Raw genomic sequence first — 16,362 nt, forward strand, 5'->3', positions numbered from 1 at the left:
CAGCCACACTTCAAAGCAAAGCAGCTTCAGATGGGCCCAGAACAACCACAGAGCCCTGAAGAGTTCCAAATGGGGCTCTTCATTAGTGAGCTGATTGGTGTAAAACCACTGAATCTCTGCCTGCTCAAAACTTTCGTCCCAAACTTCAGATCAGTTTTTCCACTCACTTGAACATACCGATATCGCAAAGGCTTGGATGTGGTTCCAAAAAGTAGAAAAAGGGAAACTATTTCACGGATGGGTTTTATTTCCAAAGATGTAGCAGCATTTTTCCCAAAATTATTTGAGGCTGAGCAAAAACCAGAGCAATAATCCATCAGCTCTGAGCTGCAGAGGATACTGTCCTTGGAGGGCAGGGAGAAGCGCTGGGAAGAGATGAACTGTAGCTGCTCAGTGAGGACTTGGCTGAAGCAAACTGCAGGAACAGCTGGCAAAGGTTGGCTCTCTAAAGCAGAAAGAGTCTGCAGCAAAGGTGGTAACCTTACAAAGACAACAGGAATAGTCAGGCTATGTACCACAACAAGCTGCAGAAGTGCCATTTTATGTGTGCTTTACGCACGCAGAAAGAAAATCACAGATCGTTCAAGGCCTAAGAGGGCACAGAATGAGACTGAGGGGCTGGATTTCCAAATAACTTTATTTTTGAGATCACCAGCAGAAAGAGTTCATGGAAACTAACTAATACAACAGCAACCCTAGAGAGATAGAGCACTACAAGATTCTTTGTTGTACCTCGCTCCATCCTTGGCACAGCATTCCATTGAGGGCCAGAGAGCAGGAGAGCCCTGTGATGCACCGTTCAGAGCTGCATTCAGATACTAGCAGTGTAACACCAGAAGATGCACACTCACGTGGGTGCAGAAGAGATGGTCAAATTGTTTTTACTTTAAATTTGTGTCCACATCCCTCCATACCGAAGCAGCTGGCTCACAGCTACACTTTGGGTTTTCCAAATGAAAAGCAGGCTTGTCTCTTGAACCTTCAAGTTAAAGCAGTTGCCACAATCAAGAGCAAAGCATTCACCATAACTAGTGGCAGGTTGAGATTCTGCTTATGTCCTCCTATGCATGTTCTCCATGGTAGCAAAGCCACTCCACCCTTCCTAAGGGGTCCTTGGGTGACACCAGCCTGCAGCCCCCAGCCCTGCAGCTGGCCGAGAAAAAGCCCTGCTGCTGCCTGCAGGCATCAAATGCACCAAGGTGCACCATGCAGCCACTGCCAGAACGACAGCCATTATCACATCTTTCCCTCTTTAACTGCCAGCAAGCATCTTTTTGTTCAGCAGAACACAATTATTTCCTTCTCAGTATCAGCTGTACCAACAGGCACAGATTTTATTTTACTTCGTTTAGGATTTTGCAGTGCTTTCTGGACTTCATCCATCACAGAGCACGCCACAAACTCACCAGGAGCAGTGCACCCCAACAGCTGCTGCCCAACACAGCTCTGCCACCAGGCAGCACAGCTGAAGGCAGAGCAAAAGGTGGCAAATCCATGGTGCCAGATGCAGGAATTGTTTGCTGCACTCCCCGGGGACAGCATCAGTTTCATGCAGGAAAGCCCTTTCAGAAAAATAACAGGACTGACAGAGGTCAAACAATGTGGTGAGAATTGTTATTTTCCTTTTATAAGTGAAAACAACAATCATGCATTCCCTTAAGAATAACTAAACAGAACAGGGAAAATATATGGCTTAATAACAAAGTATTTGCTGATTTAGCTTGAAATGGAGCCAATGCTAACAAATCAACATGCTTGCTACCTAAAATGTAGCACGACCTATAATTTAAGGAAACAATGATGTAAGATCTAAGGGAAGAACTTGCTCAAGAAAATACATATCAAGAGGGATAAAATATGGTTTTCTATCCCTATTAAGGCATGCATTACACAGGAAAAAAGTGAGCACAATCTAAGAATGGAGTCAGCTAAGTGAGACACCATGGCTGCAGCTGAAAGGAGCTGATATTGCAGGAAAGCCCAACAGAAGCACTTCTGCTGTTACTTGCTTTCAGAAGCCCCCCTTCCAAAAGGTTTTTCACAGTTTCAAGCTAACCTGTCTTAAGGCCAACGCAGATAACACATAACAGAGCACTGAGGAATCAAAACACTGAAGTCTAGGGGAAAAAAACCAGTCAACTCCATTCGCTCCTGCCAGTTTCATATTAGTGAGCATTAACAGCAGCTTATTTTGAGGTTAACACCAAGGTCTTTAACATGGTGCAATCCTGTTTGCAGAAGTGCTGCAGCTTGATGGCACTGATACAGCCCCTGCATGCTTAGGCAGATAAGCTGCTATTTGCCAACAGATAGCTAGCTCAGGTTCCCAAATCTTTTAGCAGAAATGCATTGCTAACACTCCAGTGTCAGCCTGCTGATGCACAACACTGCTCAGTAGGTTAAGTGTGAGCCAGAAAGAACAGCAAGAAAGGAAAGCCCAAAAGCTCGTAGGGCTGGAAACCCAGAAGGAGCAGGATGGGGCAGTAGCAAGCCACCACCAGAACCACAGCCTCAGAACCAGCCTGCTTTCACTTACAGATGCAAATCCCTCTAACTCCCAATGCCTAAAATCACTCCTTCGGCAGATTAAGGGTTTTACTGATCTTCCCCACCCAAAAAAAAGGCTTAAGGAACACCCACAGACACATCCAACTTCTCCCATAGCCACTGCTCCACACTTACATGCACCTGGAGGCTTTGTTGGACCTAACCACAGCTGAAAGTGCCACGTGTCAGAAACTCGTTGTAATTCCAACACTTGGTGCCCATCAAAAAAGCAGCACCAGACACAAGTGGGATGTGTCCGTGTTTTTCAACAGCAACTCTTGTAGAAGATGGTGAGAAGGCAATTCACAGTCAAGCAGGATAATAGATAATCGGATGCTTTTGTCCTGTGAGGCCATTACTGGGATGAAATGAGGCATGCAGTACTTAAATACTTCAGGATAATCACCCACTTGCTACAAGGCTCCACCACAAATTCACTGGGACAGACCAAAGAAATCAGGATCGTACTAAGTTCCACTAAAAATCTTTTAAAGAATTGCAGATACCTCATTAATACTAGGAATATACTGCAACTGCTCAGTAACAGGGCTGTCATTGCTTTGTGCTGGGTATGAATGCCAACTGCGAGACCTGGTGACCATTTAGTGCAAAGATGTGCTCTTATCCTATAGCCCAAACAAGCTCCCCCCCCCCCCCCAAAAAAAAAAGCCTTCATCACCAAAACACAACTCCTTATAACCAGCCCTCGGGATCATTCCTGCTCTCCATCCCAGCTCTGAGGTCTGTGTCCCTGTTTGTGCTTTGGAATGCCCCCAACCACACAGACATCAGAAGGGAAGAGGACCTTCAGCTTCTCAAGTATTCAAAGCACAGCACGACCCACTCTGCTCCAGAAGCCTTCTGTCCTTAATAGCATCTGTCTTTAAAATGCCAACACTACACTGACTTTAGAGCTACAGTATTTACATTGCCGTTGTAGGCATAAGAAACCACATGTATGTGTTTGGGAGGTAAAAGAATGGACAGACCCAGTTCTGAAGCCTGCTGGTATAATTCAAGCCATGAGACCCTAAGCATTTCCCTAATGGCTCTTCTGTACCACTGCTCATTTAAGAGAAGACCAAAGAGGAAATCAGTGCTCCAGCCTGCCAGCAAGCAGTGCCTACACCTAATCACAGAAGAATGACAGCATCTCAGTTTTAGCAATTCAAACACAGCAGCACTAAACCAAATGGCTAAATGCTTCCAAACAAGGATGCTGTTCAGTACCTTTGAAGTCAGACACTGGAATCCTGTTAGGTGTGGTTACCTACTGCTGGCTCTGCTCTTCAAGTGGGCTCTGCACACAAACCTGGTACAGATGCACAGCACCTCAGGGTAGGCATTCCACTCCAAAAAGAGATGAGGTCTTCAATATCTTATGCTTAATCGATCATCAGCAGATAAAAGAGTAAATAAAGTGGAACGTGTCCCTAAAATGAAGCTTCAATCAGCCTGCACAAAAACAAAGGGAAGACAGCTCATGGAACAAACCAGTTCAACACGTGTCTTTTTGGCTGCTCTCTCCCCCCCCGTTTGGAGGTGCAGCCTCCTGATTTCGGTTCTTAAGATCAAGTTCATTGTGTAGCAGCATCCAATAGGCAGAGGTGAATTTGGTGGTGATGAACCCTGTCACTGCACAAACCCACTGCCTTCCAAGGATTCCTTTGTATTTCAGGCTCATTTCTGAGAACATCACGGGTTCAAGGCTGAACCATTTTATTACAGCTGGACAAAAGTTTCCAAACAAGAGCTCTGGCAAGAAATTCACCAGAATTGGAAGCTCAACACTTCTTAACCAGAACTCCAGCAGGTGTGTGCAAGCCACACTGCCTCAGGCACCCAGAGGAATCAATGCACACCTGAGGACTGGCACACAGCCCCAGCTGGGAGCCAAAGCCCTGCCCCACTGCTCAGCATGGTGTGGTTTTGGAAACGAGATCATTCCTGAGATAGCAATTACTGATCTACTGATATCCATGAATAAGCACCTGATTCCAGCCAGCAATTGCTATTAACAAACTACTGAAGCTATAAAATACCTTTTATTACGCTGTATGGGAAGTCAAAACTTAATTTTCCCCACACCATTTTCTGTTCTATTCCTACAAAGCTAGCAAAAGCCACAGCAACACTTGACAGGTCACAGCTAGGTTGCTTACCCTGGGGCTCTGTTTCAACCTACCAAGCAGGTGACTTCTCCAGCTCATCATTCCACAGCTGGAACATAAAACATGAGCATTGCTGAAGACAGGGTATGCACTTTGAGCCACCTGCAGCAAATGCTGCAGAAACTAACACAGAAGGCTCTGAAGGAGACCCCTCAGGATATCAGCTCTACACAAGTCCAGTAGCCTTCAGTCATTTCTGAGTTTTAGATAAGCCCATGGAATTAGCACAGCTGAAAAACAGCACCTTATGCTATAAACTGGAAATAGACACTGGTGCTCTATTTGGAAGCTGACTGGGCAGCAGCTCTTTCCCCATTCACAAGCTATCAACTTGGAACAGCCACAGAACTGCACTGTCACCAACTTATTTCCATTCAGCTGCAAACAAACAGTGCTCACACCTATTTCTGACCCTGCTTCTGCAGCTGAAGCTCCAGCCAGATTGCTGCCCTGGAGAGCTCTCATCACAGCCAGCAGGCAGAGTAGGTGCTAAGCAGCCAAAGCATCAACTTACTTCCCTTGTTTCACAGAAAGATCCTGGTGAGTTAATTAAACAACTTTCAGAAATACAAGGTGGCAGAAGCACAGGCAACTTCCCTTCTTGTTCTCGGAGTTACATCCTCAGTGCTGATGAGTTACATCAGTCTGTGCAGAGACTGACATTACACCTAGAGGAGTGCTGGTGTCTGAGTAAGCCCCTGTACTCATTAAGTACAAGACATAAGTATAAGGGGTTCTGTAAGGACAGCATCCCCAAAGCCCCTCAAAACAACCAAGAATGAATGAAAAGCACTCCATTTTCACCTGCAGTAAAAAGTGATGCTCACTGATGCAAGTTACACAGGTTAGACATCTGCATGGCACCTGGAGACAGCTTTGAGATGCTTCTTTCCCTGGGGGTCACACATTCAGCCATGGTTTTGCTGTGTCTTGATGCTTCTAGCTGCTGTGCTATGAAGAGAGCCACAGCCTCAGCTCTCAGCACAGCAACGAGCCTCCAGGTACCATCCTGCTTCCTTCATGGCAAAGGTAAAAAAAAAAGACAGCAGAATAAAGGCATCCCAAGGTACAGAAACAGAGGTGCATCACTTCCATCTAAAAATACAAGCCCTGTAGGAACAGCAGTTTTAAAAGGCGAGGCTCTAAGTAGATGCCTGGGCTTCAGCTGAAGACAATTTATGCTGTTTCAACTTCTAAGAGCCACCCAACCTTTGACTGCACACCTACAAACAAGAAGTTTGTAGAACCCACACCTCTAGTCCTGCAAGCATTAACACTGCTCCGAAGCAACAGAGAAAGCAGGACAGGACAGCAGAAATTACTTACAGACTAAAACTACAGCCTGCTCCACAGAGGAGGACAGTCTTCCCTACTCAGGGCATGAAAACTCAACCTTCACTTTGTACTATCGAGCAGAAACAACGTATCTGATAATCACTGACCTACTTAGAGCCAGCCACAGCCACCTTCTCAGGCTGGATGTGGCTCTGGGCAGCTTGGTCTGGTGGTTGGAGCTCCTGCCCGTGGCAAGGAGGCTGAAACTGGATGATCTTTGAGGTCCTTTTCAAGCCAGGCCATTCTATGGGTCTATGATTCTCGGGGTTGGACTCGATGATCTCTGGAGGTCTCTTCCAACCCCTACAATTCTGTGATTCTCTGCATCTTGTTAAGATGGATACAAACCAGTAATCCTGAAGCACAACTTCTGAAGCAAAAAGTTAGCAGCAGCAGTTCGGTGCCTCCTTACAGCCAGCAACTGCAGCAAACTACAAAAGCAGTGACTTGCATGGCTAGCCAGGCTTACATGGGATTACCCACCCCAAAGCAGCCCCAAGAATCACGATTTCTACTGTAACTTTGTATCATCTGTTCACACAGAACAGATTTTTGACCGTATCGCATGCAACCATTTTGGAGCTATTTCACTGTGAGAGTTGAAAGAGATGGGAAAGAGACGGGAGATGGATTGCAAGCTCCAAGCCTTTGGAAAGATGGTTGTAGATAGTACCAAGCTGGGCCATATTTTAACAGAACTGGCTGCAAAAAGTGCTGCCCAACAGCCTCACCTTCTCTCATCCCCCTGAAAAAGTGGCGTGCAGATCAGCAGGGATCTGAACAGATCTCTCACCGCACAGGGAAAGCTGATCACACAGCAGTGTCTCCAAGCACCAGCTTAGTGTCACTCGGGCTGCAGTAAAGCAGCAGTGATGAGAAGCGCTGGCTCTGGAGAAGGAATTCTCCTCCAGGTCTGAAGAGGATGAGGAGCAGCAGCCCGGCTCACTTTCTCTTGCTGTTTTTCTTTTTTCCTAGGTGATGTTACAACACAAGCATTGTCACAACACAGCCTGGTAACATCACAAGATTCAAGTCCACGGTGCTGGAATTTATTTGTGCATATTTAAACGGGGCTGAATGAAGAAAGGCATTTTTTTTCCACTTACTTCATCCAACTGCTGTTCTAAGCCAACTACTCACTCTAAAAGTAGCAAAATGACCGAGCTATCAACATCCAAAGAGCTCAAGGATCTTAAAAAAGGAAATGTGGTCAAGCAAAACACACATTTCAGAGCCTGCAGAAGTGGCAGCACCTCAGTGCTGGCAGGAAGAACAGGATGGATCCTCCGTCCATCTTAAATCAACTGAAGTAGCAACAGAGCTTCTCACCTACATAAAATATGCACTGTTCCTGAAGCTTTGAAAGCACAGCCCAAGAAAAACACCCCTGCCTACGTAATTACATCCTTTTTTGCTCATCTTCTGGGGAAAACTCACGGATGAACTGCAATCTTTCAATCTCAGGGTCCACGCATCTTTTGAATAAGGGAAGGTGTGAGCAGCTCAGTGTCTGTCAGGAAGCTCATCCTGGTTGCTGTTACACCTCCTATATGAAATACTCTTTCCACGTCTGTTTTATTCACAGACAGGTTCAAAGTTAATAGAGGCAATGCCTTACTCTGCTCCTTCCCCTGCAAATAAAACATTAAGGATAAGCACTGCTTAGACACAGAAAGGGAAGATAAAGGGAAATCAGTTTCAGAACTCTCAACAGAAGTTGAAAAAGAAAACAAAAAAAAGCAGCAGTGTCCCAAACCAACACAAAATTAGAACTGAGCAGAAGAGTAAGAACACACCTCTGTCTCAGATTGAGATTCAGTGCTTAACTTCAATGGAATCCGTGCTGAGCCCTCAGCAACAGCTTCATTCCGGATACTATTCCAATGCAGAGATTTCTGTAGCCCTCAGGTATACACAGTCTCTCCCAGCAGAAAGGTAAGGTGGTTATTTGCTGGCTGAGTCAGTGCAGCCTCGGGAGCTGCAGGCTGTTAACTGCTCACACACCCACTTCCCTGCTCCTGGGGTTGAACTTCCAAGCAGGTTACAGGCAGTCAGTGGGGCAGCCTGACTCCCGAGTTGAAGGCAGCCGGGAGCACTTTGCTGCTCACCGTTAGATCTCATTACCAACAGCACGCTTTCAAACGACGCTGCCTAGCTTAATTGCTGCCAAGCCGCATAGCAAGTTAACGATGGTGAACCTCTGACACCAGGATCAACGCCCAGGTGGTTCAGGGTTGATGCACAAACACATTCACTTAACATCAGCAACTCCAAACGTCTGCCTGCCCCAAACCCAAACTCACCACAATGCCTTTGCCATTGAGCAGCTACTCCCCAAGGTGATCTTCCCTTCCAATGTCTCTTCCAGGAAAACACTTTCAGACAGATGTTTGTCCCCACATCTAAAGATATGACACATGCTCCCCTACCATATCACAGGGCTTCTGTGCACCAGGCAGATGCAGGGAAGCAGAAGCACCCCCAGGAACAACCAGCTGAAGTTCACAGTCATGCCTCTTAATCAGCTTGTGAACTCCTTCTCATGGAGTGAGACAAGAACTCCTCACACCCCCTCCTTTCACCCCCAGCATCAACCAGGGGAATGACCTGTCAAGCCCTCAGGCTGCCATTTACTCCTAGAAAACCTGCAGTAAGAGAAAGAAGGGGTTGAAAGAAGAGAGGTACTGGCAGGAAGCTTGTGGGGGAGCAACTTTTTTTGCATGGTCTAATAGTGAGAAAACAAGCATGAATAGCTTTGAACTAAAAAGGGGGAAACACAGGTTACTCAGAGGGCGGTGAGGAACTCAACCAGGCTGTCCAGACAAGCTGGGGGTGCCTCATCCCTGGAGGTGCCCAAGGACAGGACGGACGTGGACCTGGACAGCCTGATCTGATGGGTGGCAGCCAACCCACGGCAGGAGGCTGGAGCTCAATGATCTTTAAGCTCCCTCCCAACCTAAGCCATTCTATGATCCTAGGTTGAAAGTCCCAGCACGGCGCCCCGCAGCAACCCACCTTATGGCAGCCCGGATAGGTCGCCATGGAGTTGAGGGCAGAGCTGCTGGGATTCTTGCTGGTGCTGGCCATGATGTTCTGGATCTGGGTGAGCTCCTGCCTCAACACCTGCTTCTGGTGGAAGCTGAAAGCGGGGTGGTTGGACGCCATGGTGAAAAGCAACAGGAATTCATCCCCGGTGCGGCCCTCGTTGAGCTGCAGCCCGTAGTTGTTGATGACAGAATCGATGTGGGTGAGGGTCCGGAAAAGGACCCCGGCGGCCTCGCGGTGGGCAGAACCCAGCAAGGCGAGAGAAACCAGCAGTTTGCTGCGTACCACTTCGTCCGTCAGGTTGGTGAGGCTGCCCAGATCGGCGGGGTTGTTGGCTTTGATCTCGGAATCTCTCAACGAATGATAATCCTTCCGAGCCAGATCTTCCAAACAGGCTCCCAGGAAACGCAGCTCCAGCGGGATGCACAGATCCAGCAGGCCGCACAAAAACTCCACTCTCTGAGGCGAGGGCAGCTCCGAAAACCACCGGTACACCCCGTCCCGCTGCAACCGCGGGCAGCGCTTCTCCACCATGGTGCTCCGCCGACCCCCGGCCCTCAGGGAACGCGCCCGGGGACCCCTCGCACCGCCCCCTCCGCGCTGCCGGCCGCTCCCCCGGGGGCCGAGGGGAACCGGCGTTACGGAGCGGCCCCCCGCGGCGGGCAGGGCCCGGCCGAGGCCCCCCGAGGGCGGCCGCCGGGGGCGCAGGCCCGAGCGCTGAGGCGCGGCCTGGCCGCGGGGTCCCCGCCCGGCAGGCCCCGAGCAGGCCCGGGCGCTCCCTCACGGGTCGGTTCTTTCTTTCAGCCTTTCCATCCTCCGTCCCGGAGAGCCGGGCCTTCCTCCGGAGCGGTTCCGACGTACGCGACCGAGGGAAAGAATCCCTCGCTGAAGGCGGCGCGGAGGCGGACGGCCCGCGGCGGAGGGATCCCGCGGTGAGGCGTCCCAGCCGGCGCGGAGCGGGGAGGGGGAGAGAGAGAGAAAAGAAGGAGCGACCGAGCGCCTCCACTCCCGGCCTGACCCCGCGGCGAGGCCCCGCCCACCGCCCTTCCCATTGGCCCGGCCGGCTACTCGCGGCTGGAGATTGGCTGCTAGCGAGCTGCACCCGCCTCCCTCCCTCTGTCAATCGCTACCGTTAAGCGCCTGCTTAGCTCCGCCCCCTTCCGCTGATTGAATAGGGGAGGGGCGGGAGCGGGCTGCTTTTGTGTGGGGCCGCGGGCGGGCGGGCAGGTTGGGGCTGAGGTGCTGTACGCCCTGAGGGGCCGTGGTGGTGGCAACGGGGTTGTCTGCAACCGGAGTTGCTTTGGCAGTTGACTTCAGATGGTCAAAAATTCCAAACATTGCTCGTTTATCCCTTTTTTTCGTTTCCCTCTGGAATATCGCAGCCTATCAAACTGCATTCGTTGAGGTCCCGTTCAAATGCAAGAGCGAGCATCCGACAGGAGCTGGGGATGCATGACGTCCCACATTGTGCAGCTGCACAGCTCTGCTTCTGCAGGGCTCCTGCTGCGAGAAGGTCCTTGGAAAGCCCGAAGCCCCTCAGCGTGCTTTGCTTGCAAGCAATCCGTCGTGCAATGGAAACCAGATGGACTTCCTTTTCCTGCCGTGCCCAGTATTGTCCCTTGGAGGAGGGGAGATGCAGAGGAAGCTCTCAGCCCCTTAGGAGAGGCTTACATTGCGTTGAGTTGGGGGCCAGGCAGCCTGCAGGAAAACACCGAGCTCTGGGGGCTTCATTGCCTACGTTGGTGTCTTTAACTCAGCGTTAATCCATGCTGAAAGCACCTTGCTGAGCAAGGCAATCTCTAACCTGAAGCCCAGTGCGTGAACTGGGAGCCTTTGATCAGAAATAGCTCTGCGTGAAGCCCTTGCAAACCAAAGCAAGGAACCACCCTCAGCAAAATAAATCAGCTTTGTGGCAGCTCATGTTACTCCTTGCTCCAGGAGTGAAGGTCGTGCTGGGGTGCAGCCACATGCCTGAAGGAGAGCAGCTTTTTGGACAGCAAAACCACCCCGTTCCCTCCATCGTCTCTCTGTATAAATTCCCCTTCTGCACACTTGAGACAAACAGCTGAGGAACATTCCTTGCTGGAATAATTAGTAAATACTGAGAGTGCAGTTATTTTCCTCTTTTCATACTTTCAGCACATGGAGAAGCTGTTACTGAATGTGCTGACCTATTTTTTTTCCAATGATGGACACATCCACTTCAGTTCTCACCCATCAGCTGAAAGGTTTGGGCTGTTCTCACATTGCCTTCGTGCTGCATCACAAGGAGCACAGCTGAAGTGTTTCTTCTTCCTTTAGCAGCACAACAAAGCAACCTCAGCCACATCCACCACCATAATTTCATCTTTGTTTGCACTGGAGTCAATGCAACATTGCTAGGATGTCCAAAGGCATATGAAAATTGATCTGTGTGAATTGGGTAGCCCTACAGAAGAGGAGATATTTCAGATTATAATCCATCCACGGGGTGAAAAGAAGATGAGAATCTCTGTTGAAATGAGAGGGAGAACTCCATGTAAGTTGCTGGCTAAAGGCCTGTTGAATTGCCCAGCTCTACCCTCAGCCCAGAGCTTTCAGCCTGCGGGTCTCCTCACAGGGGTTCTTCCCAGAGCTCTCCATAGTTCTCTGCTTGCTTTCAGAAGCTCTTCAACATTTGTCATTAAACAGGCAGAATTACTTACCAGTTTGGCATTTCTAGGCATCCTAAGCACGGCTCAGTGCTGCCCCTTTCCAAAACCTCACTCCCCCTTCCCAAAACTGCTCACTCCTGAACATCCCAATGCCAACTTCTCCCATTCCCCAACCCCACAGGGCTGCAGATTTCTGATCCCAAAGCAATCTTTGCTGGCAGGACACACAAGCAAGCAACGGGCTTGCGTGCCATCGGTGTGGTTATACAGAGGGGAAAGATAAATATTGCCACAGCATGAGCACTCGAGTGCTTCTGTGCACATACGTTATTTCCTTTAAGGTTTCTCACAGATGCTGGGATTGGAACTCTTGCTTTTGAAAAACAAACAAACAAACCCCGGCTTTGAAGAGCACAGAAAAACATCACGTGAGGAAAAAGTAATGAAAAAAAAAAAAAAGCCAGATGTCCGGCCGGCAGCATCTCTTATCTTTCACATCATAAAAGGAGCGTGTGCGGCTGGGATGGGGCTCGGAGGTGGCTGCAGATGGCAGCGATGTGCCGGGTGGGTGGCACTGCCCTCTGCCGGGCACACACAACCCGACACTGGGGTTTGTCGGGGTGTTTTTCCTGCTGGAGGCATCACCGATAGGGCTGCACACCCCCCAAGTAAAGCTGCCCCTTGGGTTGCGGTTGCTCGGCCCCGGGAGATGCTCACAGCTTTCTGGCTTCGCCTGGTTCCCCACAGGGTTTTGTCTCAGCACGAAAGCCCACAGCCCCAGGCTGCCAAAACGCTGCCCCCGGCTTCCTTCCTCCTTGCATTCATCCCTGAAACCGCTGCAAAACAAACATCCTCGGTTTTCCCTGCCTCCCCCTTCCCACCATCCCAATCGCAGCCCTGCTATTCCCCTTTGACTCCTGCTACATTCCTCTCCTCCCCCAATCCAGGAAAGTCTCATTTGGGCGATTCCATTTCCTTGTCCCAGAGCTGGCACAGCTCCTTGCGTGGATCCAACCCCCCATGGGTGCCCTCCCAACAGCCCAGGATGGGTGCACAGCTCCCAGGCTGCAGTTGGTGTCCCACATCTGATGTTGGAATCAGCCCTTCTACAGCATTAATTTGGTCTTTGCTGCGGCCACATCTGGAAAATAAAGTCTGGAAGTGTTTACTTGAATATTCCAGTGACATTCCTTGGGGTGTTTTCATATCACATCCCTCCCCTCTTGGCTTCGGGTTGGAATTGCACTTACCAGCTCGATTTGTTCAACGAGAAAGCACAAAGAAGAAAGAAACACGCACAAATACTTACAAGAAAAATAAATCAGTTTTTCTTTGCTGTGTTTAAAACCCATGCTACACTTGCTAGCTCCAGAACTATCAGCTCGGTGAGAGGTAATGCCACGTGCCCTCCCTGCTACCTGCCCTGCACTTCCAACACCTCTGTGCAGACACCAAATCCTGACATGCTGAGATGTGTGCTGCAATGGCACACTGGGGGTTATTCCCTGAAGATGCCCACAAATAACTTCTGAACCACAACCAGAATGAGAAAACTGAGGTTGCTTCACAGGCAATTCATGAATAGGAAAAAAAAAAAAAAAAAAAAAAGATGAAATTAGCTGAATGAACTACTCATTATGCATTATTCAGCCAGCTGTACTAATTAGTGCCTTAAGGACTGATCTTGTTCCCACTGCAGCCAACTCCAAAACTCCTTTTGATTTCAGAGGGAGCAGGACAGAGCCCTCAGAGAACGGGCATGATGCCTGCTTCCCCTGCAATGCCTCTTGTTTTTCACTGTTACTTATTGATTCCAACTCGTCTGTGTCTTACATTAGAAGGGCTACTTCTACACTGTGTGATGGTCAGTTAAGAGCAGGAAAAGAGAAGCACCATCTGACCCACAGCTTGTGCCTTGGAAGGAACCTTTAAAGGCCATCTGATTCAACTCCCCAGCACTGAACAAGGACACCTACAGCTCTATCAGATGCCCAGAGCCCCAACCTATTTGTCCCCCACTCGCTGGGCACAGTCTCACTACCATTTCCTCATCCACCAAACAATTCTGCTCATCAGATCCATATCTTTCCCATTTGGAGATTGTGTCAAAGGCCCCATTGAAGTCCAGATAGTCATCATTGGTGGCTCTTCCTTGTCCACTGACTCAGTCAAGCCATTGTAGAACGATGCTGGCTTGGTTATCCCATATCACCCCCCTCTCTTCCATGTGGGAGATCTGCTCCATGATCTTCCCAGGCACAGAGGAGAGGCTGAGAGATCAGCAGCCCCATGTCAGCATTGCATGGGTTTTACCAAAGTCTGCCTCTGTACCAACAAACCTCATCTTCCCATATCTCTGCCAGGGGAGCAGCAGCACTGGTTGCTGCCAGTGGGTTCCATCACTGCTCAGCATGGAGGAATCTCCCCAGCCCCACTCCTTGGGCTTCTCTCCACAGACTGCCTAAAATGGGTATAAAAGAGCCTTCCAGAGGAATTTATTTTCTTAAAACCATCCTTAAAATAACAAACAGAAGAAAACTGGTGACACGCAGTACATCTGTTTCAATAACACGGACCTTCTGTCTGCAGAGGAAACTCCAAATAACTCTTTGATTTGTGTTTCCTTTCTTCTCCTTCCTCATCTCCTCCTCCTCACTACTGTATACAAATCTGTTCTGCAAGCTCCAAGCCTCCAATTCCCTCTCCCTGACAAGCTTGTTTGTATGCCATGTGATAGCTATTTAATTTCCTCCCTGCTCCTGACACAGCTCCTATTTACCCTTCCTTCTGGGACTGCAGCTCTGTTTGTGAGATGATGTGGAGAGGTGAGGGCAGCCCTCCTTTAGGTCCTGCACACCAAATTCCTGCCCTCTGAATTCCTGCAACCCCACTCCAGGGAAGCAATTAGGATTGAGAGCCGTGCTCCAAGCTAGCACATGTAAAGTCCTTCCCTAAATAGGGATGGCACACACAGCAGAGCCATGGAGTCACCGTATGGCAGCAATGTGCTATGAGAATGGGGTTATGAGGGTCTGCCCCAGCCTTGGCTGCTTCACTGCTTCCCCAGAAGGACTGGGGCTGTGAAACAGCAGCTGAAGGCTACCTCTGGTTTGTCAGCAATCCATTGAAAGGCACAGCTGTGTCAAGCAGAGACTGTGGGGCACCATTTCCAACCATCCTACAGACATCAGTGCCACCCTGATTAAGGCAGGTCCTTAGCAGGTGCTGTGCTTGGTGGCTTTGAACAAAGGAAAGCCACAATCCAAACGGAGCTGGGAACCATCATTTCCTCATTAAACACATTTCCTTTCAGCACTGAGCCTTTCACTTCGTCACCGCATGCGATTCCTCAAAGCCCTCATAGCTAATATCACAACTATAGATCCAGGGTTTATTTATAGCCCCAAACTCCGCAGAGAGCTGTGTGCCTTGTTGCTGTGGAAACCCTGAGTCTAAAAGTAAAAGAATTTTAACGGGATTTTAGAAGCAAGCTGCCCAATTCCGGCAGAAGCCTTTGCTTCCAGAGCTCTACCTTAAACTTCCCAACAAAATGCATCCCCTGTGCTCAGCAATCCCAAGGGACAGCAGTCCTCCATGGGTTTCTGGTCACTCGGCAGCCCCAGTTTTGCTCTCTCAGCAATGGCACGTTGGCCAAACTCAGGGCACTTTGCTGTTTTCTTCTGCTGCCGTTGTTTTCCTGGAGCTTTTTGCCAGAGGGAAACAACACCTTTGCTCAGTTCACACAGAGCAGCAAACCCAGAGCTTTGGGACTGGCACTCAGCTCCCACCTACAGCCTGCATCCTCTCCTAGCAAGGCAGTGTCTGTGTCAGTGCAGCGTGTGGGACAGAGCCCCAGGAACTGCCACCCCTACAGGGCCCAACTTGCATTCTGAAGGCATAATCCTGATCCCAAAACCCCAAAGTTCTTCTACAGAGGATGCAGGAATACCATCTATGTGGCTTTTTCCATGCCTCTAAATGGCCAGCAAGACTTCTGCCATAGGGCTGCACGTGGGACTGTGTCACAAAGCTTTAAAAGATAAATAAATAAAATAAGCAGTAATGATCCAAGCAATAATTCTGTTCAGCTCCAGAGCCCATTGGCAAAGATTCAGCTACCAAGCTTGGAAAAATAACCCCCAAAAATGCCACCAAGGGAAGGAGCGGCCATACAACACTGCTAGCCCAGCAGCACGCGTCTTAAATTCACAACCAAGGCACAAATGTCAGAGCTGATTAGCTCTTGCCTCTCATTTCCATAAGTAAAGCAGCAATTCCGGGCTCGGGGCTGTCACTCCTTCCCTGCACAGCCCTGACATTTGCTCAGCTCATGCTGTGGGTCTGCACTGGTGTGAGCTGTATCTTGCCCAGCTGGGAGCGATTACTGGGATATTAAATTAAAAATAGAAAGGCAGGCTGGCAGAACAGCAAGTCAGTGACTTGTCTTTTCCATTAGAGGGTGCCAGGAACCTACTGTTGCTGCAGACCCCAGAAATTATGGGAAACGTGACTCTATCCTGTACATTTTGGGACAGGCCAAATCTGTATCCTTATTGGGACCCAGTTCTCAGGCTGCCCAACCACACCGACCTGATGGCTGCAGTGAAACGCAGGTGGGGAAAGGCTGACGT

At 49.4% G+C, this 16,362-nt stretch overlaps 1 protein-coding gene across 1 annotated transcript in view; it reads right to left on the bottom strand.

The window, feature by feature from the left end:
* Positions 1-9,673, bottom strand: part of ZCCHC14 (zinc finger CCHC-type containing 14) — a 44,096-nt gene extending 34,423 nt beyond the window's left edge. Inside the window, exon 1 of the mRNA XM_042821324.1 lies at positions 9,069-9,673. Within this exon, the coding sequence (XP_042677258.1) occupies positions 9,069-9,632 (564 nt within the window). The 5' untranslated portion in view covers positions 9,633-9,673. The remainder of the gene's footprint in view (positions 1-9,068) is intronic.
* Between the last annotated feature and the right edge of the window lie 6,689 nt (positions 9,674-16,362).

This window comes from Centrocercus urophasianus, unplaced genomic scaffold (genome assembly GCF_019232065.1).
Source record: "Centrocercus urophasianus isolate 14NV4802_14NV808 unplaced genomic scaffold, USGS_Curo_1.0 seq_2, whole genome shotgun sequence".
NCBI lineage: Eukaryota > Metazoa > Chordata > Aves > Galliformes > Phasianidae > Centrocercus > Centrocercus urophasianus.